The sequence below is a fragment of the Echiichthys vipera genome (genome assembly GCF_963691815.1).
Source record: "Echiichthys vipera genome assembly, chromosome: 6".
Taxonomy (NCBI): domain Eukaryota; kingdom Metazoa; phylum Chordata; class Actinopteri; order Perciformes; family Trachinidae; genus Echiichthys; species Echiichthys vipera.
Window position 1 is genome coordinate 8,152,077 of NC_139831.1, and position 24,699 is coordinate 8,176,775.

A 24,699-nucleotide genomic window follows, 5' to 3' on the forward strand; every position below is an offset into this window, starting at 1 on the left:
TTTGATGGGCGATTAACTCACACACGATCTTTGATTATGACCCTCGGCCCGCCCCGTAGCCCGTAGGGAAATCAGGAAGCGATTAGTAACACTGTGGATGGCGAGCAGAAACAAACCTCCTTGAGCAGGTCAATATGTCATATTAGTATTTGTTCCTGCCTGTTAAAGGGAAGGTTTTCATTGCCTCTGTGTGCACAAGATTGCTGTTGCTGCTCATGGGGGAATTGTTGGGTCTATGTAAATCATAAATAAGTCATAGAGTCTGGTCTTTACCTACTCTATATGTAAAGTGTCTCGAGATGACTTTTGTTATGATTTGCTACTTTAAATATTAATAAAATTGAATTGAATTTGAGCTTGCAGTACCTTTGAGGTTGTTCTGGAGAGTATTTGTCATTGTTTTGGATTCCTGAAATAATAATAAACATACATTTGCATAAAGCAAGCATATCTGTCCACTTCCACGTCGATAAGAGTTTAAAAAACTTGAAAAATATCCTTTTAAGGTACATTTAGATCGGGACAAAAAACGTGTGATTAATCGTGAGTTAACTGTGGACAATCATGCGATTCATCGCGATTATTTCAACCTTTTGACAGCCCTAGCATTTATTAATTTGCTCTGTCCTTTTTTAAATAAACTCAAGCTCAGGGCAGTGTTTTATTGTGTTTCTATTTTCTCTTGAGTAAAGGACCTGAATATTTCTTCTCCCACTAAATAACTTTTATCATGATCTGCATAATTTGGTCAAAGTTATTGTTTTATTGCAGCTTCTAACAGAAAAAGACTGCACCACATTTTCTTTTTGTTTTTAGTTGTTTTTCACTATTGCATTTCTATTTCTACTTGAGTAAAGTATCCAATAACTTCTTCTCCCACTTAAGAACCTATACCATGACCTGCATAATTTTTTTCCCAATTAAGTTAATGTTTTAATATAAAAAATAGATATGTGAATGGTTATTCTATTGCAGTCTGTTGAGCAGTTTCTGCCAGGGTAAATGCATGTGTGTATACTCACAGTGACAGAGCAGGACTGTGCTGTGTACACCTGCATGGACTTCTCCTTCCTGTGCTGCTGTGTGTGTATGTGTGTGTGTGTGTTTGCTCGAAACTGGGAAAGTCGCCCAGTCCTCGCCTGTGGGTTGAACTACACCTGGGACAACAGGCTGGGAACATTCAACGACAGCAATGCGGTAAAATAAAAATAAAAATGTCTGAAACCGTCGCCGGTGTAGATGCTAGCCGGTGTTTTTATTATCTTAGAAGCTGTTTCATAATTCAATGAGTTCGCGGTGATCTCTTTGTTAACGTTAGCTGCTTCCGGAAAAAAAAACAACCTTCACACACAGGTAAGGAGGCGAGTTTCGGTCTCTGCTGGAGCTAATTCTGCCCCGTTTGTGTACACAGACATCACACGAAGCTTCTCCGCCGCCTCACGGTCGTTCAAAGCCCGTGTTTGATGCTTAAATGTCGGTGTATCGGCGCAGATATTCACGCAGAAAAGTGAGTTACCGTGTTCAAGGTGTGTAGCCGTTAGCGCCGTTGGTCACAGAACGTTATGGAACTGGAGGTGACGTCGCGTTCAGTTTAACGGCTGGATTTTAACGGCTGGTAACTATGGAGACTAACTTTTATTACCTCTTCTGTCATTTTGATCTGTCACATCGAGCTGTCGTGATTAGGGCCAAAACCAGCAGTCACTGGGGCTGACAAGAGAGGGGAGGGTGAGTTATTTATGGTCCCTGTGACAACACACACACACACACCCGGGGTGGAAGTGCTTAAAATGTCCTTGTTACTGTTATTGAGGGGCTTTTTTTGTGTATAAGATGCTAACTCTGTGGAGCAGTGGTGGAAGAAGTACTCAGACTTTTATACTTGAAATAGTTAAAGTGAAATTTCAGCGTAAAATCATCCCAAGGTCTTTTTCGGCGAATACACTCATCAAATAAGCCATTTTTTTTCGTGTTACAACTATAAACGGAGAAATCCTGAACCGTAATTCATTTAATGTAATGCGGCTAACATTGATAAGCTTGGGGAAGCACGGTGAATGCATTCAAACGTCTTTTTTAACCACTAATACTGCTCAAAATAACACCAAACCTCTGCAGTAGCATGATAAGAGTCATTACACATTAACCGAAGCACCAGCAATGTAGTTAGTGAACCTAGAGTTTATTAAACAAGTGTTTTGAAAGACTTACCAACTGGCCCCTGTACCAGCTCCTCTCATAGTAAAGTCCATTCAAGTGGATTACCAAAGTCAATCCCCAAGGAAGGAGCCCATTTGTGCTTTGTTTTCTGTGTAGGGACTCTTCTCATGCTACTGCAGAGGTTTGGTGTTATTTTGAGCAGTATTAGTGCTTAAAAAAGATGTTTTAATGCCTTCACCGTGCTGCCCCGAGCTAATCACTGTTAGCCACATTCGGCTGTGAGCGACAATACCGGATTTGTCTGTTTATAGTTGATACATGAAAAAAACTGTCTCGATGGCTTATTGGATGAGTGTATTTGCCAAAAAAGTCCCTGGGCTGATTTTACGCCAGAATTTCACTTTAAGGTCAACATCAGTACTATTGTGAATAATGTACGGACTGTAATAGCCTGAATTTAAAACAGTAAAACAAGTCGCTCTGCAAGTATACTGACTACTAGAAATGTTTAAATGCACTTAAGATAAAAGCTGAACATGTGCGATATGTGCTGTTGTATTAGGCAGATAATGTGAATTAAATTGACCATTAAAGCATAGAAGTGCATGACAAATGCAATATTAGTGCGCCATATAAACAAGGCAGTAAGAGTGTGACAGAAGTGCAGTGGTGCAAAAAGCTTTTACTTATGTATAAGTTGTAATACCACACTGTAGGAATACTCTGTTACAAGAAAAAGTCCTGCATTCAAACTGTTACTTAAGTAAAAGTACAAAAGTATCAGCAGCAAAATGTACTTAAGTACAAAAAATAAAAGTAATTATCCAGAATGGCCCATTTCAGAAAGATATATTATATTTTAATTATTGATAGATAAATGTGTGAAGCTTAATCTATCACAATAGATGTTATTCAATTTAGATAATATTTTGTATTAACAATTGGGATATGTATAAGTAACAAATAACCAGTAACCAAATAAATGCAGTGGTGTAAAAGGTACAATATTTCCTCTGAAATGTAGTGGAGTAGAAGTATAAAGTGGACTAAAATGGAATTACTCAAGTAAAGTACAAGTACTAATTACTTCCCAGCACTGCTGTGGAGTTGGCTGTTCCTTGTACCTGGGTATATTCATATGAAAAGGCTATTTAAGGTCAACATCAGTACAAGTGTGAGTGTACTTTGCCTGAGCATTTTACATTTAATTATACTTTATACTTCACTACTTTTTTTACATCACTACAGTTATCTAAAAGCTGTAATAACTGATAAAGATCTTACATAACAAAGCTCATGATCCTTTTATAGAATTTTATAAGAGCCTTTATTGATACCATTCGGTTGTTGCAGCAGCACGAGGACAGAAATAAACAGCGAACGTAAAAGAAAGGGATATAAAACTAAAATAAGAATAGAAGTAAAAATAGAAACTACTCAAGAGCAACGAAAGACAAAATTACAAAGTGACAGCTGTGATTTGATTAATAGGATCAAAGTCAGACTATATATATTATGGTTAAGTAATGATACCTAACGTTTATCTGTGAAAATATATGGAAATATAACTTAGCAGTATAATAGGACATATAGTACAGCAATATAACATAGAATATCAGTAGTAATAGTATAACAAATAATAATAATAGTGTACTATATGTCAAAATAAACCATATGCATGCAAGAGTAAGAGTTTACATGTCTTCCACAGCGATAATAGATATAACATTACAATGCTGCTTACCTATTATAGTGCTCCATCAATATAATTAAATACATAACACTCATATTTCGTTATTTTACTGAGGTATTTGAGTACTTCTTTCACCACTAGTCAACTGCTAATATTGCCCATATTTAGCGCGATCATGTGCAGTTATGCAGTTACCTCAAAGACCAAAAGACTGCTATTGTACTTCTTGTGTTTTTGAGTGAAATCAATCATCAGCTGAGTATTAAAACTAATTTCTGCTTTCATCGGTTGCTTTCAGCGAGTGACTTTCTCTGAAAACGTGCAGAGGGCTTTTGTTTATGCATAACTGTCAACTCGTGCCCTTCATGCTGAACACAAAGGCATCATCCTAGAGTGATGATAAGTTAACGCCATCATGGTTGGTGTTTGTTTTGGTATTTTCAGGCCGGCAGTTGTGCAGTGGGAATAAGCTTAATGTGTGACATGACGGCGTGCAAACTTGGTAGAAGTTGAAGTGGAAAATACTTTGGGGGAGTGACGGTTTTAATGTTGCTGTGATAGTTTGTGTTGTTGATTATTTCCTGCCTGCAGATATGCAATGCAAATATCAGCCACTGTATTTAAAGCAGGAGGCTTTGCATGTTTTTGCTATAGCAGTTACATAATGTTCAAACAGTAATAGATGAGTAGATGGTGTTTTATTCGAATTGCTGAGCAGAGAAAATATCCACGTAACTCTAAAGATAAGCAGTGTGTGACTGATGCAGTCATAAACGTTTAATCTTAGGCGTGTTGGAGCTTTTCACTTGATTATGTCAGACTGAAACGCTGATTAAGAGTCATTCATTTTCCATTTCTTGTGCACCTTTCGCCCCATTGATCTCTAGTATACGAGACGCTGGTGTCAGGCCGATGTAGACACGACACACCTCCTGTCTCACGGACTCATGGAGAAATTATTTGTCTAGCATGGGTTCACCTGTGTTGAGGGTGTGGCAGCACATGTGACTCACTCATATCAACCATCAAAGCGAGGGATTCGGCTCAGCTTTAAAAGGAACGCCACCTCTGGTAATCCTCTGGGAGACTGCAGGACACCGCCGCGCCACAGAATTTCCCTTGAAAGCTTAGGCTGTCACATGATTACAAGGCATTTGATTTGGATAAGGCGTTCCCTCATTAAGGTTGGTCGTAGATATGCTTTAGTTGGCTCTAAGCCCTTAAAAACACATTTCACCCTGAATATTACAAAACTGTCTGGTTGCGTTAGTTAGTTTCACCAACATGGGTTTAAAGTGTAGTCTAAAATGTTTATTTAAGTGTGGGAGTCCTGTGAAATAATTGTCTTGCTCTGGTGAAGGATTAGGAGGATTACATTTAATACGTACTTGATGTTGAGGTATATGTTAACGCAGATTAACGTTCTCAAAGATACTCAGGGCTCAGTCAACAGTAGTTGACTGCAATGATTCGTTTAATAATCACTTACTCATTTAATTGTTTACTAGATAATTGTTTAGTCAAGTCAGAAAATGATTAAACATGCCCCAAGGTGACGTCTTCAGATTACTTGTTTTCTCTGACCATCAGTCCAAAACCCAAATATATTCTCTTTTGTGCTGCGACTATACTTATAATTATATATACATACTATACATCTGGCAATTATTTCCTCTATTAATCTTTTGGCCAATAGACGTTTCAAAAATAGTCAAAAATCTAAATTGGCTGAACGACAGTCTAAAAAACTGAAATGGTCGGTCTAGCCTTCAACTTTCTCGACAATTGTTCATCCGATCGACCCGACACTTAGTGGGTATTTGGCTGAGGACCTAATGAAGAGTAGTGTTGAGCTCTTGATCTACGGGACATATTTACTACGTATGCACTATGTTGCGTATTGGGAGGGGACGCCTATTAACTGCTGCACCTGCATGCTGGGTACAGCTTGATCTCCATCTCTCGCGTCGGTACTTTCAACAACTAATGAAGAAAGAGAGACTGGAGATTTCAAGCATCAGCGACACAACCTTTAGAATAAGGGCTTTTGTTCCCAGTTATAGCCTGGTCCCAAACAGCTAACTGTTAGCAAATACCACGTCTATTCATGGCAGGTTTATTGCTCACGACCCAAGGAAGCACAACATTGAGAGGGAGGCTGTTTGGATGAGCGGTTCTCGACAAAGCTGCAAGAAGTGTCACCAGAGTCTGTTTTAAACAGCCACATGTTGAACAGGCACTGCACTAGAACTGATTAGGGCTGGGACTTTAACGTGTAAAAATTATGCAATTAAATGCAATTTATTTTTGCACTCAGTGCGGAACTTTGCTCATTGCACGAGTTCCCGCCCGACCTGTAATACTGACGCACAGGACGCAACACGAAAGAAATGAAAGCGATGAGACACGCGATGAGCTGTTGCCGGGTTCAATGGACGGATGTTTGGGCTCTAAAGTTCAGTTCAGACCAAAGATTCACAACCAGTTGAAACTTGCAACGTTCTGAAACGTGCCCGTTCAGACCAATGCGACGAGACGAGACGGTGTATCATCTCCATAGCAACGCCTCTCTGTACTTCCGTTCTGACCGCCAACATTTCAGGCTTTTTTTCGTAGCTGGATAAAATTTGTAGCATTATAAAATCTAAATGAGGACAGAGACGGTGAGATACTCGCTACAGCTGCATTTATATAGAGATGAAACAGAGAAAATACCGTTTTTTTTCCCTGATTCACTGCTTTGTTCTGGATTACGGCGCTCGCTCTCCTTATTCATTGTATCGCTCGCTCGACCCTCTCTCTCTCTCTGTCACACACTCACACACACACACACACACACACACACACACACACACACACACACACACACACACACACACACACACACACACACACACACACACACACACACACACACACACACACACACACACACACACACACACACACACACACACACACACACACACACACACACACACACACACACACACACACACACACACACACGTCTTCATTTCTCCAAGTGGAAACATGGACAAGGGCAAGGCTGTGTATAAATTCACATCCCACCGGAGCTCTTCAACCTCCGCTCCACCTCAATGTTGATCATGCTGCAGCTAACGTTAGCACAGACAACGCTGAACATGCTGCAGCTAACGTTAGCACAGACAACACTGAACCTGCTGCAGCTAACGTTAGCACAGACAACGCTGAACATGCTGCAGCTAACGTTAGCACAGACAACACTGAACACGCTACAGCTAACGTTGGCACAGACAACGCTGAACATGCTGCAGCTAACGTTAGCACAGACAGCGCTGAACATGCTGCAGCTAACGTTAGCACAGACAACACTGAACATGCTGCAGCTAACGTTAGCACAGACAACGCTCCTAGGAGGGGCTGTCATTAGATGATGAATCATTTTTGTTTCTGTGTTTTTGAAACATGGGAGAAAAAGGACTCTGTGTTTAACTGTTTATTTAAGGCCAAGGATATTATTCTAAATATTCTTGCAATGTTAGGTTTCCACTTTTCTTGAATATACCGTACTAAGCACTGTTTTATTTATAATATATTAAGTCATATATCAAAATCCATTTAAATTGAAAAATGTTGCTACTTGTGTCGAACATTGATATGTGATTAATCACGATTAATTAATTAGATTTTGTTTTTATCGTGTCCCACCACTAGTAATGCTATAAAACGAAGAAAAAGCAGCAAAGCTCACATCTAAAAAGCTGCTGATAATGAATCGGCTATTGGATTAATTGACTGATCAATCAATCAATTGATCCTTTCTGCACTACGGAGTCTGCATTACACATGGAGCATCTCAAGATAGACGAGTACCTTTTATCAATGTCACGCTGTATCCTTGAGAAACACGGAGATATACGTACACGGCTGTGTCAGTGTGGTAGTGGACAGTGACAGATTGCTTCAGACAGTTCGCAGGAGGGTCCCACTAATCTTCAGGGTCGCTGTATGTCTTCCTGTGACGATGACCTCTGCTCTCTCTGGTCAGCTGCGACTCACACAGAAAAAAACAGTGTTATAAAGCGATATAAAACTGTAAATGTTTTACTCATAAGAGAACCATAAGCTGTACCCTGTGTACTTAAGGTGAATCTTTTGTTTCTCATTCTTCCACGTCATGTGATTTAAGAATAAATGGAGCACAGCCCGGTTTCTACTGTGTTTCCCTCTCTGTGCTACAGGATCCATGGCACCCTATCCATTACAGGATGAGGTATCACTGGTACAAAGGCAAGAGAAAGAAGGCCTGTGTGACCTCAGCCAGTGTGTGTGTGTGTGTGTGTGGGGGGGGGGGGGGTGTGTGCACACTAGGGCTGGGTTAAAAAACAACAACAACAAAAAAACGATTTTCTGATTAAAATCAAATTCTGATCTTCATTTGAGTGATCTGATATCGATTCAAAAAAAGAAAAATCAATATTTTTCTAGTGTCACATGAAACTAGAACACTGAAGGAACACTTTGGAGTCAATGTCATGCTATCTTGTCAGGAATCGGGTTAAATAACGCTCCAAAGTTAGGCTAAATTTTGGCGAGGGAGAAACAGGGGTAGCCATTTTTCTTGACCTCAGAATATCTGAATAAAAAATGTCACTCAATACTCACTAAGTCTGTAGAGTTGCACTGTATTGTGTTGACTACTGTTGTGTATTCATGTTAGTTAAATTAATAAATTAATGTAACTGCTTCACGTAAATATTAATATTTTAAATAATGCACCATGTTAGAGGCTTCCTTGGACAATTCACGGCATGAATTCTCTGAGAATCTCTTTCAAACCTAGCAACACTGGTTTTGTAACTGAAATATCCCAAATAAATTGATATTAAATCGATTGGGGAAGTCAGAGACCCAAAAATCAACGCATATTGAAGGTTGTATTGAAGGTTGTAGGCAATACCACGCCCTAGTGCACACATGATTGTAATGGGTCTTGTGTGTTTGCAATCAGTCATTCAGCCTCTCCGAGTACTTTACCTGTAGTAGTGCAGCATCAGCAGTCTGAGCCCCCCCCCCAGCCACACACACACACACACACACACACACACACACACACACACACACACACACACACACACACACACACACACACACACACACACACACACACACACACACACACACACACACACACACACACACACACACACACACACACACACACACACACACACACACACACACACACACACACACACACAGACTGAAGGAACACTTCCCTCTCACTCTGCCTAGTTACACCAATTCCCCACTGCATTCCTCACACCGGTGCAGTCAGAGCTCATACGCATCCACGCTCTTGCACATAAATAAGTGTCCACACACACACACACACACAGAGAGACATTATTCTGACGGTGTGCTGCTGAAAAGGCAGGGCTCTAGTTTCATTCAGGCTTCAGGCAGCAGCGAGGTTAGAGTCTCGTGTTTGCGTGCGGTGGCTACTGGGCGCTCGGCTACAAAGATATCAGCTCGGGTGAGTCTCTCCAATAACACTGGAGATAAAGCAATCTTTTTTTGTATCTGGGGTCACACAGAAAGAAAACTGAAGGTAGGGACTTCATTGTGGTGGCTTATTTATTTTCCTTGTTCATATGTGGTTTATGTGCAAGAGAACATTTTTTCTGTACTCTGTGTTTTTAGGACAAAGTCCAGCATCTTAAGGTGATGTTTGGAAGTGTTTTGTTCATTTCGGTGCCACATTAACCTCTCATACAGCATGAAGTCTTCTGACATGATGCCTGTGAAAGCATGAAACTCCTTACTTATGTTGTATAAAAGTAATTTATTGCAACTTAATGGAGCTTTTTGCTCCTAACCGTAATGAGCGGTTAATAAATCCATACACGCACTGTTTTAATGGCTGCGATTTATCTCACAAGTAAGATTTCATGATATCTAACCCGAAGTATTTGGTGTTATTTCCGTTTATTTGATATATATGTGGTCATACGTGGATTAAATAGCTAGTCGTTTCTCCAAAGAATGTGATCCTAATCAGCCCTCTCCTTATGAGAGAATTAAAGGAGATTAGGAGCTGCACAAAAGGGATGGAGACCACTGCCGATTGGGTGCAAGGGGTCATTAGTGATGGGGGCTGCATTTCTGCCCAGTTCATTCAAGATTCTTACTCTCGTGTAGTGCCATGCCTTTGTTCCTTCCATTAGCAGGGGTTTGACTTTAGTCCGTTCTTTCTTGCCTCATTTCACAGAGTTTAGTCCTTTCAGTGACTTTTAGCTGAGATGAGAATTCCTTTTGTCCCTCAGGAAACTCGCTGAGAGGAAGCAGCTGCAGCTTGCTGCCATATTGCCGCTGCTCTGTGGATTTGTCATTTCCTGTGGAGCCGGCCGATATGAGCAGGAACAGTCCAACTTCTGCAGTAGACCTGACTGTGTTTCTCTCTCAACAGAAAATCACAATGAAGACATGGAGATAACATTGTCGACTCTGGATCTGCGTTTCACTTTCAGTTTGAGTTTATTTTAGCTTTGGACGTGAAGGCAGAGACTTATGACTGGACAGTTTTTAAGGAGACAAGAGGACGCTGATCATTTCCAGAGAAGTTTGGACTGATCATCTTCAGCCAATGGCTACAACAGAAACCAAAGTTGCTGGCAGCAGTAGCACACCGGGTCTGTCGTGGGCGCGGGTGTGTAAGGAGTGTGGTCAGCAGCACGAGGGCTTGGACAATCACCTGTATGAGTACCAGGATGAGGTGGACGATGAACTGGTTTGCCACATCTGCCTGCAGCCTCTCCTCAGACCTATGGACACCCCTTGTGGCCACACATATTGCTTTCATTGTCTGAGCAACTTCTTAAAAGAGCAGGACTTCTGCCCCGTGGACCGCCTGCGGCTGCAGTTGCACCAATGCCGTCCCTCCAGTTTGCTGGTTAGGAACCTGCTGGACAAGCTGACTGTGATGTGCCCCCACTCTGCAGAGTGTCAGCTGCAGATGCAGCGCTGTGAACTGCAGCCTCATCTGCACAACAGGTAAGACTCTGGAGGGGAAGCAGTTATTTTAGTTATTTTAAACCGGAATGCCAAAAACATGTATTCCCTGTCTTTATCAAATACAAGGGGTCGTTCCCTATATCATGAGCAGCTATACGGTTATCCTACACAATGCTTTTGTAAATACTACTTTTTGAGCCTTCGGTCACCTCTAGTAACAGCTGTAGAAAAGTAACCACCTCACCTTAAAGAGAAGAGTCGTGTTAGTTTTGCTGTAGCAGGGGAAAGCCACACGAAGCAGAAGTTTTTACCACCAACAGACTGTTTCTCACAGGATAGAAAGGAAATGCATTGATGATAACATCAATTGTCAAAAGGCATGGGAGGCTGTTAGCAGGGATTCAAGGGATTAAAGGCACATGTTTAAATGAAGGCAAATGCATATCAGGCATAATCTGGGAATACATTACTTATTGTGAGTGAGTAGTATATATATTAACTCAAGGTGCTGGGCTTGTGAACTAAGCAGTGAGCACAGGGCAATAATTCATAGCAAGATAACTCTGTATACAGAAAACATGACAATGACATTTTCCTTCCAGAGTTGAATTTCTGTTTCTCCAAACTGTTGAACTGAGCCTGCCACTGAAAATCCCACTGACTCATCATGTGGGTATTAGGGGAATAGTTCTTGAGAGTTAGATGAGGAGGTTGATATCACTCTCATATCTGTCAGGTTAACATAAAGCTACAGCCGCCTAGCTTTCCATATCCTAAAGACTGAAACATTGGGGAAACATCTCCTCTTTTTGCTGCACGGCACAGAAGCTCTACTCACACTTTTTTTGGTTTTCCACAAACCATTAACAAACCATTTTTAAATAGTGAAACTACCGCCAACGGGAGCCACAATTTATTAATTCACTCGCCCTAGATTTAGAAAATGGCAGCCTGCAAAACTATGGCATAGAAAGCTGTACAATGACAAAGTGCAGACATTGTTGCAGATGAAAGGATCCGGTGAGGGACGCGTTGAAGATAACGGCGTTTCATGCAGCATTGGAAAACGAAAGAGGCAAAAAAGCGTGTTGAGTCAAGCCAAACTATGCAGTGGAAATAAGACTATATAGGCTATATACACCTCTTAAGTTCACTAATTCACACGTTATATATTGTTTGTTTAATCCACACAACATTTTAGTTTCATGTATATGCTACAGACATGAGAGTACTATCACTATTCTCATCTAACTGCAAAAAAAAAGCTTTTCCCTTAAATGTCAAACTATTCTTTAAAGTAGATGCATTTACTGTAATGCGTGTTTGTCTCCACTTGAAGGTAAACAAAAGTAAATGACAAAAGAACTTCTAAACTACGCCTCAGGAATGTAAAGTAACTCATCAAAATTATATGTTTTTCCCCTTCGTGCCCTTTCAAGGGCTGTTTTTACCCTTTGTGAAGCTGTACCTCTGTGAACACAGACTTTTAATTATTGAGCTGAAGGCGAGGGTTGCAGGTCAGTTGTTTTTCACATGGCCAGTGAGGTGCTTATCATGCTGGTGGCCAGCCATGACGCAGTCAGTTGTGGGCGGCAGATATAGTCCTGCTGCAGCCTCTCTGTGCAAACACTGAGGAGACAAAGTTCAGGCATGAGGAACAAGCAGCCGTCCCAGCACTCTGACTGACTTAATCAGACTCAACCTGTCTCGCCCAGACACCCTGCAATGCAGTGAAATTGCCAACTCATCTGCATAGTGCTTCTCCTCTGAATCATGTGCATAAATATTCTCTTCTTGTCTCCTTTTTGCCTTCTCGAAACACATCTAACATCTGTTTTCCTTTTTTCCTTCCATGTTTATGTTCATTCATCTCTGGCACTCCTTGGTAACCTTGTGTTGTTTCCAAAATCACTGGTCGGTCATCAGCCATATCATTCTCTTTACTAGTTTCCTCCATGTTCCTATCTTTCCTCAGATGTCCTGTTTTTAGAAGACTGAGGGAGGAAGCGGAGAAGAGGAAGAGGCCCTCGTGGAATGAGCTAAAGGGGCGTAAGGGTGACGGGGAGTCGTCTGGTGATGCTAAACATTCAGCAACAGTTTCCCGAAATCCCACCAGAGATCAGCCTGAGCCTGGGCTCATTAATCCTGCCTATGAAGAAAGCGAGGAAGGTATGGAGTCATTTTATCGTACTGACAACCACCATTATGACATATTCTGTCCCATGAGTCTGCTTACTGTCCAAGCAACAGAAGAAGTTAGATGTTTTCTTTTTACTCATGTACAGACAAACAAGATCACCACTTCTGTGGAAATCATTTGCAACCGTGACACTGAATAAGATTTATAGAAGCTTCTAGTTCCAATAGAAATAGTTTCCTTGCTCAGGGTGTTTGCAGAAAACCTAACCCCCCGTGCCGCCCCCTTCAGTGTGGGTGGTTGTTGAAACACACAGACGGGAACAGGTGATGTTTTTAGCCTCAGGGATTTGATTGTGAGGCTGTCACAGGTGAATCATCAGCCAAGTCGTAGGAACGTGTACCAGCTCACAGATGTGTAACCAGACAGTCTCATCAGTGGGAATAACCCTTAAAGCAACCTGCAAGCCTACCAGAGGCAACGTGAAACCACTGAAACACTGCAAATCAGTGTCCGCAGAGAAGTTTGCATCGTTGTCATTATAATCTGAAGGGGAAATACAATGACCGTACGCTTTTAAATATTGCAATTAAGCTTTTGATTGTTGAAATAATGCAAATAAAAGCAGCTTGTTCAATCATCAGGTTAGGGCTGGACAATATGGCCACAATCTTGTATCCTGATATATGTCATTTCATATCTCAATAACAATAAATATCCTCCTGATACAGCATGTTTCTGGTAGTTAAATGTATAAATATATAATCTATATAAAATAACCACTTGGTACAGACTATTTTTGTGTGCTTCTACGTAAATTAAATACTTGACATATGAAAAGTATTTTCTCATTTTATTGAGAACTTTAGTGCAAAAAGGATCAGGACGTAAAGCAGCGTGAATAATAACGATGTTCGGCCCCTGTTATTTTCAACATGGTGATAGAGACGATATAGAAAAAGATATACAATACTGTTTTGATGATATATATCATATCGCCCATCTCTATTCCAGGTTATAACTCTTGCGTTCATGCCTTTGTTGTGCTTTACAGACCAAAACGATGGGTAGCACTGCACACTTAAGAAGCGCATCGAGCCGTAGCATGAAGCTGATTTATGAGTTTACAGGTTGAAATACTCTGTGCACGTCAGTAAGAACTATTTAACGCGGATGATTACAAGTTAAGCTCCACTCTGTGCCCGTCTAATGTCACTGTGTGTTCTGTAAAAACAAGTCACCTGAAGTTCAAAAACTGGTTATGTGTTAACAGCGTTGCATGTCTCTACCAGTAAAGTTGTACACTGGAATTTGGATAAATCAACTTTCTTGTTGTTGAATCTGTGTTTCTGCAAGTTGGATGATAAGATCAATATCTATTCCCATGCATTCAGTCAAGAGCTTGGATAAAGGAGAGATATTTCTTTAAATACTGTACGTACAGTTGGTTTTTATGAGGTTTAAAATCTGTAGACCTTTTTTAAATTATTCATTCATCTTCAACCGCTTGTCCCTGTCGGGGTCGCGGGGAGCTGGAGCCGATCCCAGCTGAAATTGAGCGTAAGGCGGGGTACACCCTGGACAGGACGCCAGTCTATCGCAGGGCACATGGAGACGAACAGAGACAGACAACCATTCACACCTACAGGCAATTTTAGAGTCATTATTACATAATAATCACTAAATGTTGTCTCCCTAGTGCTGTTTTCAAGATCATTTGGAGGTCTGGGTGCATGGTGACATACACACAAGTCAGTCAGCTGGGGCAAGACACAGAAGCGGTCAGATAATCAGAAAAGTTGTAAACAAGCAGCCAGATGATCTAAACCACTTTATTTGGTATGTGAAAGCGAAAGCAAGGCGGCTGAAATGTCTGTACAAGCCGAAAGAATGCTGTGTTTATGTCCAACGGCAAGTATGTTAGGACAAACTTGAACTAGGATGTTGGGCTGTAACCTGCTATGTTGACAATTTAAATGATCATTTTACTGTCTTTCGCATAAGTTTAGCTAACCTGAGTCTGTTTAAAACATGCATGACTGAGCGCTCATGTAGACTTTATAATAGCTCATCAACTTGAAGAGTACAGTGTTATAACTTCAGATAGTAATGATGGTTAGGGCATTGATTTTAAACATTATTATTACAAACTGCATGTTTATCAGGTATTTTACAAGAGCAATAAGCCAAAGACAGCTGAGGAGTGGGAGTATTTGCTTCATAAACATGAACAAACAGCTATATTTAGTCCACTTGGTTTTCTCTTCCCTCCAGATAACACCCCTCTACGGTCCAGTCTGGTGGCCGAGGCCAACGTGGTGGAGCTGTTCAGAGAGGAGCCGGAGGAGGAGCTCGGCCTCCGCATCGTGGGGGGCAAAGACACGCCGCTGGGGAACATAGTCATTCAGGAGATTATCCGGGACTCGCTAGCAGCTCGTGATGGCAGACTGGCCCCAGGGGACCACGTCTTAGAGGTGAGAGACTAACTGAGGAAGGAGTTGAGTGTTCTTCTTTTCAGTCCTGGTGGCGTAGCGTGACACAGTTCAATCAAGCATATTTTTGCATAAACAGCTCGTCGTTGCATTCCCATGGTATTGTAAACACGCCGCTTTGCAGCAGGGAATGGGAAAGTGGATATTCAAGATAAACAAGATTTAGCTCCATGGTAACAAGGCGGGGTTTATAACACCGGGCCAAACATATTAGTGTCAGGGTTGTTATTGTCACTTTCTGTGTGAGAGGAGACTCAATGTGCATCTTCTGAAAGAGTTAAAGAACCAGAGTGATTATGAAACATTGAGATTTCTGCTCGTGGTTGTGCCAATTTAGGCTGATTATTTTCATTATTTATTAATCTGATTATTTACTTGATTCCTGGATTAATAGTTTTGTCTTTAAACACCAGAAAATAGTGAAAAATGTCTAATCTTTGAGGCTAGGGCTCTATAATGTAAGAACCGGAACTTGTTAAACGTTCAGAGAGTTTGCTCGGAAAAACGACCTAAAGGGTCTGTACTCGACATTCAGAAGATTAATATAGCAGCAAACAACTATTTGTTATGGAACGATATAATGGATTCCTCTGCGTGTTGTAATCTGGGGTTTCTCTGTGGTTTGTTTTGATAGCCGGTCCAGCTGCATGTGCATGTTAGCGCATGTCAATATCAGACGCTGAGGGCCGTCCCAAAACATTGGTATTTGACGAGGTGGTCCTTAAGAAGCGCATGGAGGCAACTTTTTCTAAAGTATTGTACAGTACAGCACCATTAAACAATTACCAATGATTTGATTAATCGGATTAATCCATTAATTCTCTAATCTTTGTAGCTCTAGTTCCACTATGATTTGACAATTTGAAAACGACGTTTTATGATCTAAATATTGCAGGTCAGTCACAGTTCATGTAACTTTTGTACACATTTCTGAACTCATTTTGAACGCGGTTTATTTGCAGTGGCAGATTTGTTTTCCAGGGAGGTGAATGGAAGTGCAAAATATAACTGAAGACTTTAATAAGTTGTGGTTTCCTCTCTTTCAACAATGTCCTCCTCCTTGTATTTCTACCCTCCGGTTCTGTAAACCGAGCTTAAAGACTATTTCAGCCTCGGCTCTGGCAGCCCTGCTTTAGTGTGTCCTCCAAAATACTGCTCCTCCTCCAAAGCCGACCGGTTACCAAACCTGGAACTGAAAACCAAACTCTGCCATTCAGCAGGATGCCTTCAGGATGTGAAACATTAGCTGCAGTTTCTTTGGCTTTATGGAAAACTGGTGGATGTAAAGAGATACGGTGAAGGCGAGTGCGTCACTGAGCGCCATCTTTCTCTTCCCCTCCAATCGATGCTTTGATTTTTTGTGAAGGCAAATATGACTTTTGACAACAAATATGACAACAAAAGAGGCAAAGTGACGATAAATGTGACTAGTATTTGTTCTGGTTCGGATCCTTCTGATGCAGGAAATACAGATATGATATGTAGAAGCAAGGAGACTCAATATTTGTTAAGTCAAAATGAGTCAAAAATGCCACTTAAAATAGGAATTTTAAATAAATGAATACAAAAAATATAATTATAATGCTGCAGAAATGTCCCGGCCTACACGTCGTATTCTCCAGACTTAAGAAAACATATTTGATCATTTTTTAAATATGTTTTTCAATGAAAATGAGAATGTTGATGTAAAAATTATCATCAAATATCAGTCAAATACTCAAAATGTGTCATTTGTTCAAAAGCGTTCAACCCAAATGCCTATCCCAGGAGTGGCTGCCCCCCAGGGCGGTGGCTCCATGTACATTTTTCAGGCTGTGCCCAGCTGAGCCCCTTGGGTCAAGGCCCGGCCACCAGACGCTCTCCAGGGAGCTCCTCTCCCAGGTCTGGCTCCAGAAGGGGGCCCCAGTTTCTCTTTTCCGCTGTGGTAGGGGAGCTGAGATCTATTTACCAGACCTTCTGCGTTCTGACCCTCACCTGTGGTGATGAGCTTTAGGTAGTCACTGAAAGAATGAGATTGCGGAACAATCAACCAACATCAGTTTCCTCCAAAGGGTGGCAGGGCTCATTCTTAGTGAGAGGGTGAGGAGCTCAGACATCCAGACGGAGCTCGAAGTAAGCGACCAGTTGAGGTTGTTCAGGCATCTGATCGGGATGCCTCCTAGGCGCCTCCCATTAGAGGTTTTCCAGGCATGTCCAGCTGGTGAGAGGCCTCAGGGTAGACCCAGAATACACTAAAGAGATTATATCTATATCTTTATATTATCTCGTCTGGCCTGGGATGCCTCGGGGGAATCTGGAGTAGTTTGCTTAGCCTGCTGCCCCCCCACAACCCTGGATACGCAGATGAAAATGGATGTTTTCTTATGTTAACACGGTTATCTTATGGGAAGGTAACATAATTCTTTAATCTCACTCTTCTGCTCAAGAAAAACATCTTTCTACAGTGGCAGCATCCAGGCACAGTGCGTACTGCAGCGTTTGTGTGCTGCTGCTGCTTCACTGATTGTTGTTTCTTCTCTCTGTGACGTCTCCAGGTGAATGACGTCAGCCTGGCTTCAGTCCCTCACAACCGGGCCATCGCAGCGCTGCGGCAGCCTTCCCTCCTCAGGCTCACTGTCATGCAGGAAAAAGGTTTCAAAATAAGGGATCCACGGTCCGATCATCACGCCTCAACTGCCTCCCAGCCCACTCACAGTCCCCATGGCAACGGTACCGCCAATCACAACCCCGGCACAGTCCTGCAAGTGACGCTAATGAAGAGTCAGCGCACGGAACCGCTTGGCATTAAACTCATCCGCAAATCAGATGCGAGTGGGGTTTTCATCCTGGACCTGCTCTCCGGGGGTTTGGCGGCTAAAGACGGAAAGTTGAAGAACAATGACAAAGTGTTGGCCATCAACGGACATGACCTGAGGCATGGTACACCGGAGAGTGCTGCTCAGATAATACAGGTATATCAAGGGACCGAAGATGTGATTTTGTACTTTCAGCCCACTAACTACAAATGCTGCATGTGCATTTGTTTTAGAGAAAATGGCGAAGCAAATAAGTTGTTTGACTGTGGGGTGAAAAGTCTGAACGTGCAAATCGATTCAACTGACAAAGAACCAAATTTGTTTGTTTCGGACCACGTTTTCATTATTAAGCTGACATATAACTGCATAGCCTCTTATTTACTGAAAATATAAGGTGTCAACCATATTTTGAGTTTCTGCATAAGCTGAAGATGATCCATGATCGTCAGCCTGGCAAACACTTTTTAGAGTTCGTTACTAGTTATCATAAATTGTTAGCCCTGGGCTGCTGTTGGGCGACTTGCAGAACAAGTCCCGGCTTTCATGACTTTTGCAGTAACAGAACACGTCTAATTGAGCCTCAAGCCTCATTAGCTTTATAGTTGATGCATTCACACAACGTAAAAGTGATTAATAAGAGAAAAGAAAATGCTGATAATGGAATCCTTCAAGTAGGTGGGCCACAAGTTTTATCCATGTAGGATTTTGCAGAAAACAGCCATGGCCACGGTAGAAAGCAAACAGGATTAATGGAGCGTTCCCTTTAAACGATATGTATGTATGTAGCGATAAGCTCTGGATGCCATTCCCAGTTCTGAGCTCCAATGCCCGAGGTGACCGTTAAGCAGCATTAACTATCAAAAGCATGACTTTATCCAATCTGCCAATTAGAAGACCTTTTGACCATACGAAAGTCAGATATGATACTCGGACATCGTGCTCTAAAGGAATAGTGGTGGTTTTTCTACTGAGCCCAATGCTAATCCTGAAATAACTGAACTAAAGTCTGCCAGGAAGGGAGCAAACCAGTCTGACACCTCAACTAAGGCATGGAAAATAGCCAATGATATGTTGTTGACTGCACAAAATATAATCGTGTTGTATATGTATTTTCTTGTATTTAGGGGAGTGAGGTGCGTGTGAACTTTGTGGTGATGCGACCTGCAGAGACTCAGGAGGAAGTAGGGAGCAGCAGAGCAGCCAGGAGGCCTGAGCCCCAATACTTCAGGCGCCGCTCCACCTATATGAAGGTAATGCACAACATTTCCTCACACACTAACTACTTTTTGAATAAAATATTTTCACATTTCTGTTGAGTCCTTGCCAGCTGGCGGCCACAGGGACTTTACACCACTAACCACAGTGTTGTTAGCAGTATCTTACAAACTTTACATGTTTCTGTTTACACAGTGTAGTTGGGACGATCGCTCCTTTGTCAGTCACACCCAGTTGTACCATACACTGTCAGTAGGAAGAATAGCAACCCCCCAGTTGGGCGTGAGAAGCTTTGAGAGCAGACACCTGCGTCAGTGAGCAGAGATGAAAGCCCTTCTCCGGGGCCTCCCTCTGTCCTGATCAAAAGGCCCGGGGTGCTGCTCACTCTGCTGCTACGGGGCCACTGTCTTGTTGTTTTTTGGTTGTTTCTCTGGGTGGCAGAGGATCAAAGCTGGTAACAGTTAGCTTTCGCCTGCAGAGTCGAGCCTTTTCGTCTTGCTGCGGGGGATGGGCTCCCTGCTGGGGGAAGGAAGAGCCCCCTCCTCCCCCCAGCTTCCCTTCTGATGGTTTACAGACTCCAGAGAGAAACCAGGAGGCTGGTGGAAGCTGTCACTTTCCACACATCTTTTCCACTACGAGAGCTTAGTGTTGATCCTCACACGTTACCTCTACCCTTACCTCTCAGCTCCTTCTCAAATGTTTCACATTTGTTTCTACGAGTGCTTTTGTGAGAGGAATCAATTAAGTCAAAGGATCCTGGAGAGGCTGAAGTGTGTGTGTGCGTGTGTTATGTAAAATAAAAAGATAAAACAACAGGGCATCCGGAACGAGGCCAGCTTTACTGTTAAGATCCATTCGGTGATTATGTGTTTGCTCGGTATTGAATAGTTTGATTGCTGTTGTAGGATCCTCCAGGTGGGTTTTCCAGCCAGGAGAAGACTGTGAGCATGAAGAAGGAGCCTCGGCTCTCTCTGGGCATCACTATTGCCGGGGGAAGGGACTGTCGCAGCCGTCTGCCCGTTTACATCACGAGTGTGCAGCCTGTCGGATGTCTTCACCGAGACGGCACCATCAAAAGAGGTACAAAGCAGCATCTGGTGATGTGTGATTTTGACGTTCAATAAGGAATTATTTGAAGAAGCTGTTTCTCTTTGTAATGTAACAAATCATGGCTAGGGCTGCAAATAACTTATTTTCAGTATCGATTAATCTGCTTATGTTTTTCTCAAAACTGTGAAAATGATAAATCCACATCCAAAGATAGTCAGTTTTACACCTCACATTTGAGAAGCTGATGACTAAAAAACGATTTATTTTCTCATGAATCGTCTGTCAAATCGATCAACAAATCGCTGCAGCTTTAATCGTGGATAAATCTAAATGCACCGGGATATTTGAATGAATACACTGAGCTCAGTATCGGCAAGAAACTGTACAGAAACTAGTTCCAGTTGTTTGCAAATCCATTATAATCTGACAACTGGCTGAATAGGAAACGGGCAATTCTCTTCACTTGTTTCCATTCAGGTATACAACGTGGACTCTAATGTCCATGTTGGTTCAAATAGAGGCTGACGGGGACTTCTCTGGGAGAGGCGCGTTGTGCCCCCCCTTAGAGGACCTCCACTTTAAGCCGTTTAAATTTGTTAACGCATCCTTTCCTCTTCGACTAAAACAGTGTTCTCCAAATCGTTTTCATACGTCAACAGTTTTCCAATTGAGGCGGCTTAACGTAGACATCGTTGTTTTTATCCAGTCTCATCCATCTGGTTGCATTAACAGCAAATTTAGTTCACCCCTAATCTAAAAAGTGATTCGCATAGAGGTGTAGAATCAATGTTGAGCATGCTTTGGTTGTTATTTGCATTCACATGCAGATATCTGTTTATAGCGACGTCGTAGTTCAACTCTATTCTCACATCTCAAGTTGCGAATCAGACCATAAACAATAAGTGCCATTTGAAAGAGAAAGTCTTGGTCCAGATGTTCGTTAAAGCACAAAATAATAGATGTTGAGGCTGAACTGTCGATAGATAGCCGATGGGTTCTGAGGTTAGTTCGCCGCTAATAAAATTAAAACTCCACAGAGAACTTAACTAAAATGTCTCCGTCTACGTTCCCATCATCTGTGTCTCTTCAGGCGACGTTTTGTTGAGCATCAACGGCGTCGATCTGACCCAGCTGACCTACAATGAGGCCGTTTCCGTGCTGAAGGCTCAGACAGCTCAGTCCCAGGTGGCCCTCCGAGTCATCCAGACGCTCTCCGAGGACTCAGAGGAGGACACAGAGGCTGCCAACAAGGACGAACTGGACACTTTGGACGACCCGCGAGACGACGCCCTCAACTGGACACCGCTGTGGACTCGCTGGCTGGGATTACCGAGGTAGAGCCTGAGACCCGCTCCTCCACTTTAACTGTAAAGTGTTAATGTTTTATGTGAAAGACTTCACTCTGACTCTGCGTTTGTTGTTTCAGTCCGATGCACTGGTGCCGGGACATCGTCCTGCAGAAGACCAACAACGAGAGCTGGGGCTTCAGCATCGTCGGCGGCTACGAGGAGAGCCACGGCCAGCAGCCTTTTTTCATCAAAACCATTGTGCCTGGTACACCTGCTCACTTCGACGGACGCCTCAAGTGAGACCAGTTTGACTCCCACATGACGTAATCAGCTCCTGCATCCTTTCATACCCTGACATTAACTTCCTCTGTGGTTTCCCGCAGGTGCGGTGATGAAATCGTGGCGGTGAACGGAGCCACAACGGTGGGAATGAACAACTCCTCCCTCATCCCCATGCTCAAGCTGCAGAAGAATAAAGTCACTCTGACGGTGGTGTCCTGGCCGGGGAGTCTCGTGTAGCTAAACCCAACCTGCCCCGTTCCCGTTCTTTTCTTTCCATCACGCTCTTGAAGTGTTCACACAGATCCTCGCCCCGTTCAACTGCATTCTCGACTGGGCCACTCACCCTCTCTTCCCGATGCAACTCTCAGTTGTTCAGACTTTTGAATCAGTTACGTAACAGAGAGCACGTGGACAGCAGCTCTCAGCAGGTCCTTGTTTGTTTCACATGATTGCACAAAATGGGTTTATAATCAGGGTGCAAAAATGATGACAATCAGTGGATTATATCCTAATACAAACTGGAAGGACGGTTGTTTTTCCCTTTTTCTGAATTCTTCACATATTCTTTACTTCTCTGTTAAATGTAGCGGTTACGACATGCATTATGTAGACAGGAGAAACTATAGATTTGGCTGCTGACTGTAAAGACTCATGCCAAAGACAGAAACATCATCCCATCCTGCAGCGTTTGTGCCACTCGTGGGATTTTATGAGTGATGGAAATTTAAGCAAATTGAGTCAAAGTGAGATTAAGGATAAAAGCCACGGCTGAAGCTACAAAACCAGACTTTGGTTTTAACAGGGAGGGTGTCGAGAAGCCAAAGATAAGACCTACAGTCACTTTCACGCTGGTGCAGACACGTTCAGTTTAGAACGGGCGTAAAGAGTTAGAATATACAGTATGAGGTCTGGTCCTGTCTAAACCACAAAAGTAATCAGTAGAATCTTTAAAAAAAATGAAATAAAGTATTTAATCAGAATTGCATTTGTAGCAAACCGCTTGGGTCCACTTTAATTTCCTGTTAGCTGTTGATATTAAGACATTCTTTAACAGGAAATTAACTTTTATATTGTTTAAAACTGTGAGCTGGTCTATAGAAGCGAATAATTCAGTGTTGTTAATCTGTAAACAAGACATCCAGCAGACATGTCCACGGAGCAGATCTCTGTATTTATGTATCTGTACATCTCTGTATTAAGTTTGGATGATACAACACTGAATGACTCTCATTAAGTGGCTGCCTTGTAGACACTGAAGGACAAACCAGAATGTAAACTTGCCTTAAATTTCCACTGTACCAAAATGTATTTCCCCCCTCATCATAAACCGTTTGAGTTTCAAAGGCCTTGTTCGGATTAATTTGTGCTTTCTCGTTCTATTCTCTGTCTCAACACATTCCCAGTGGCCTTTCTTGTGTCTTAATTGAGACGAAACTTGTTGAATAATTCAGATTATGGCTTCAGGATGTGTTTTTGAGTCGGAGTGGCTGTGATATACAGTAAATACAGCAGGTACAGTGTGTATTAGCCCGTCCACTGTTTCATTATGTTCAATAAAATAATAACAAATCGTGCTTTTCTTGCCTGCTTCGTGTTTTTGTTTACCGAAGCTTCTAACGTCACATCATAAAAAATTCATCTGTAGCAAAGAACAAGGGACACAAGTCCAGGTGTTTAAGATATCAGTTTAACTCAAACTTAATTTGACAAAACTCCTTAAGTGTCAGTGAAAATGGTGAAGTAGGTAGATGATTATAGATAGATAACTATTTATCCCAGAGGGGAAATTAGGTCATCGCAGCAGCGGTATTATCATAACTATAAATACCAAAAATGTTACAACTCCTCTCCATTCCCCCTCTTTTTTTCCTTTCCCCATGTATGTAACTATTTATTCTTGTATTCTAATACTTTTATACACTTTTAATTGTTTTAATTGCCCTTAAATTGTTTTTATATTGCTGTTTTTAAAGTGTACTTGACTCTAATTTCGTTGTATTCAATACAGTGATAAAGGCTTTTCTATTCTAGTTAAATTTAGTTACTTTTTGGAGCAGAAAAATGAATTTCAGACTGAAATACTTTCTCTTTCCATGTTAGAGTTGACTGAAACTATCACATATATTGCCTTGTTTATCTCATTATATGACGCATGCTTGGCCCTTTACAGCTCATCATACAAACACTCTCAGCTCTGGATGCTCATGTTGGCTGTTATGGAAATAAATCACGTGATCCCTCAGGATCTAATGACACTGACGGGTGAACATGCTCCCCTTACAAGAAAACTTTGCAGGTTTTTAAGTTAAATGCGTCAAATTGCATCAATCTGGAGCAAAGTTTAGAGGCCCGCTGGATGAGGAACTTTGTGCAGACGGTAAACAATGTAATCAAAAACACGTTGTATAAATAATCATAGTATGAATGGTAACAACAACATGATATATATATGAATTTACTTTCTATATAATACAGATATTAGTCAGGGAGCCAAAGTCTCTGAAGCTCAATAAAATAGGTTGACCCTGACGTGGTCTGCAAAACTTTTAAATTGTGTTTTTTCTGTTCACTTTGACCAAAGAACCCA

The 24,699-nt window shown here is 41.9% G+C and overlaps 1 protein-coding gene across 6 annotated transcripts; it reads left to right on the forward strand.

The window, feature by feature from the left end:
* Positions 1-1,148: 1,148 nt before the first annotated feature.
* On the forward strand, positions 1,149-23,686 carry lnx2b (ligand of numb-protein X 2b). Of its 6 annotated transcripts, none has more exons than XM_083915784.1 (10): positions 1,149-1,197; positions 10,308-10,891; positions 12,828-13,021; positions 15,264-15,463; positions 18,016-18,432; positions 19,401-19,526; positions 20,397-20,571; positions 21,632-21,875; positions 21,968-22,126; positions 22,214-23,686. In XM_083915784.1, exons 2-10 carry the CDS (start codon positions 10,485-10,487, stop codon positions 22,347-22,349), a joined length of 2,058 nt encoding a protein of 685 aa, XP_083771910.1. In that variant the 5' UTR covers positions 1,149-1,197; positions 10,308-10,484; the 3' UTR covers positions 22,350-23,686. The 6 variants fall into 6 exon arrangements, with proteins under 6 accessions (XP_083771910.1, XP_083771909.1, XP_083771912.1 ...); XM_083915783.1 differs by having other exon boundaries at positions 1,158-1,353; XM_083915786.1 differs by lacking the exon at positions 1,149-1,197 and adding an exon at positions 1,416-1,615.
* Positions 23,687-24,699: the final 1,013 nt, after the last annotated feature.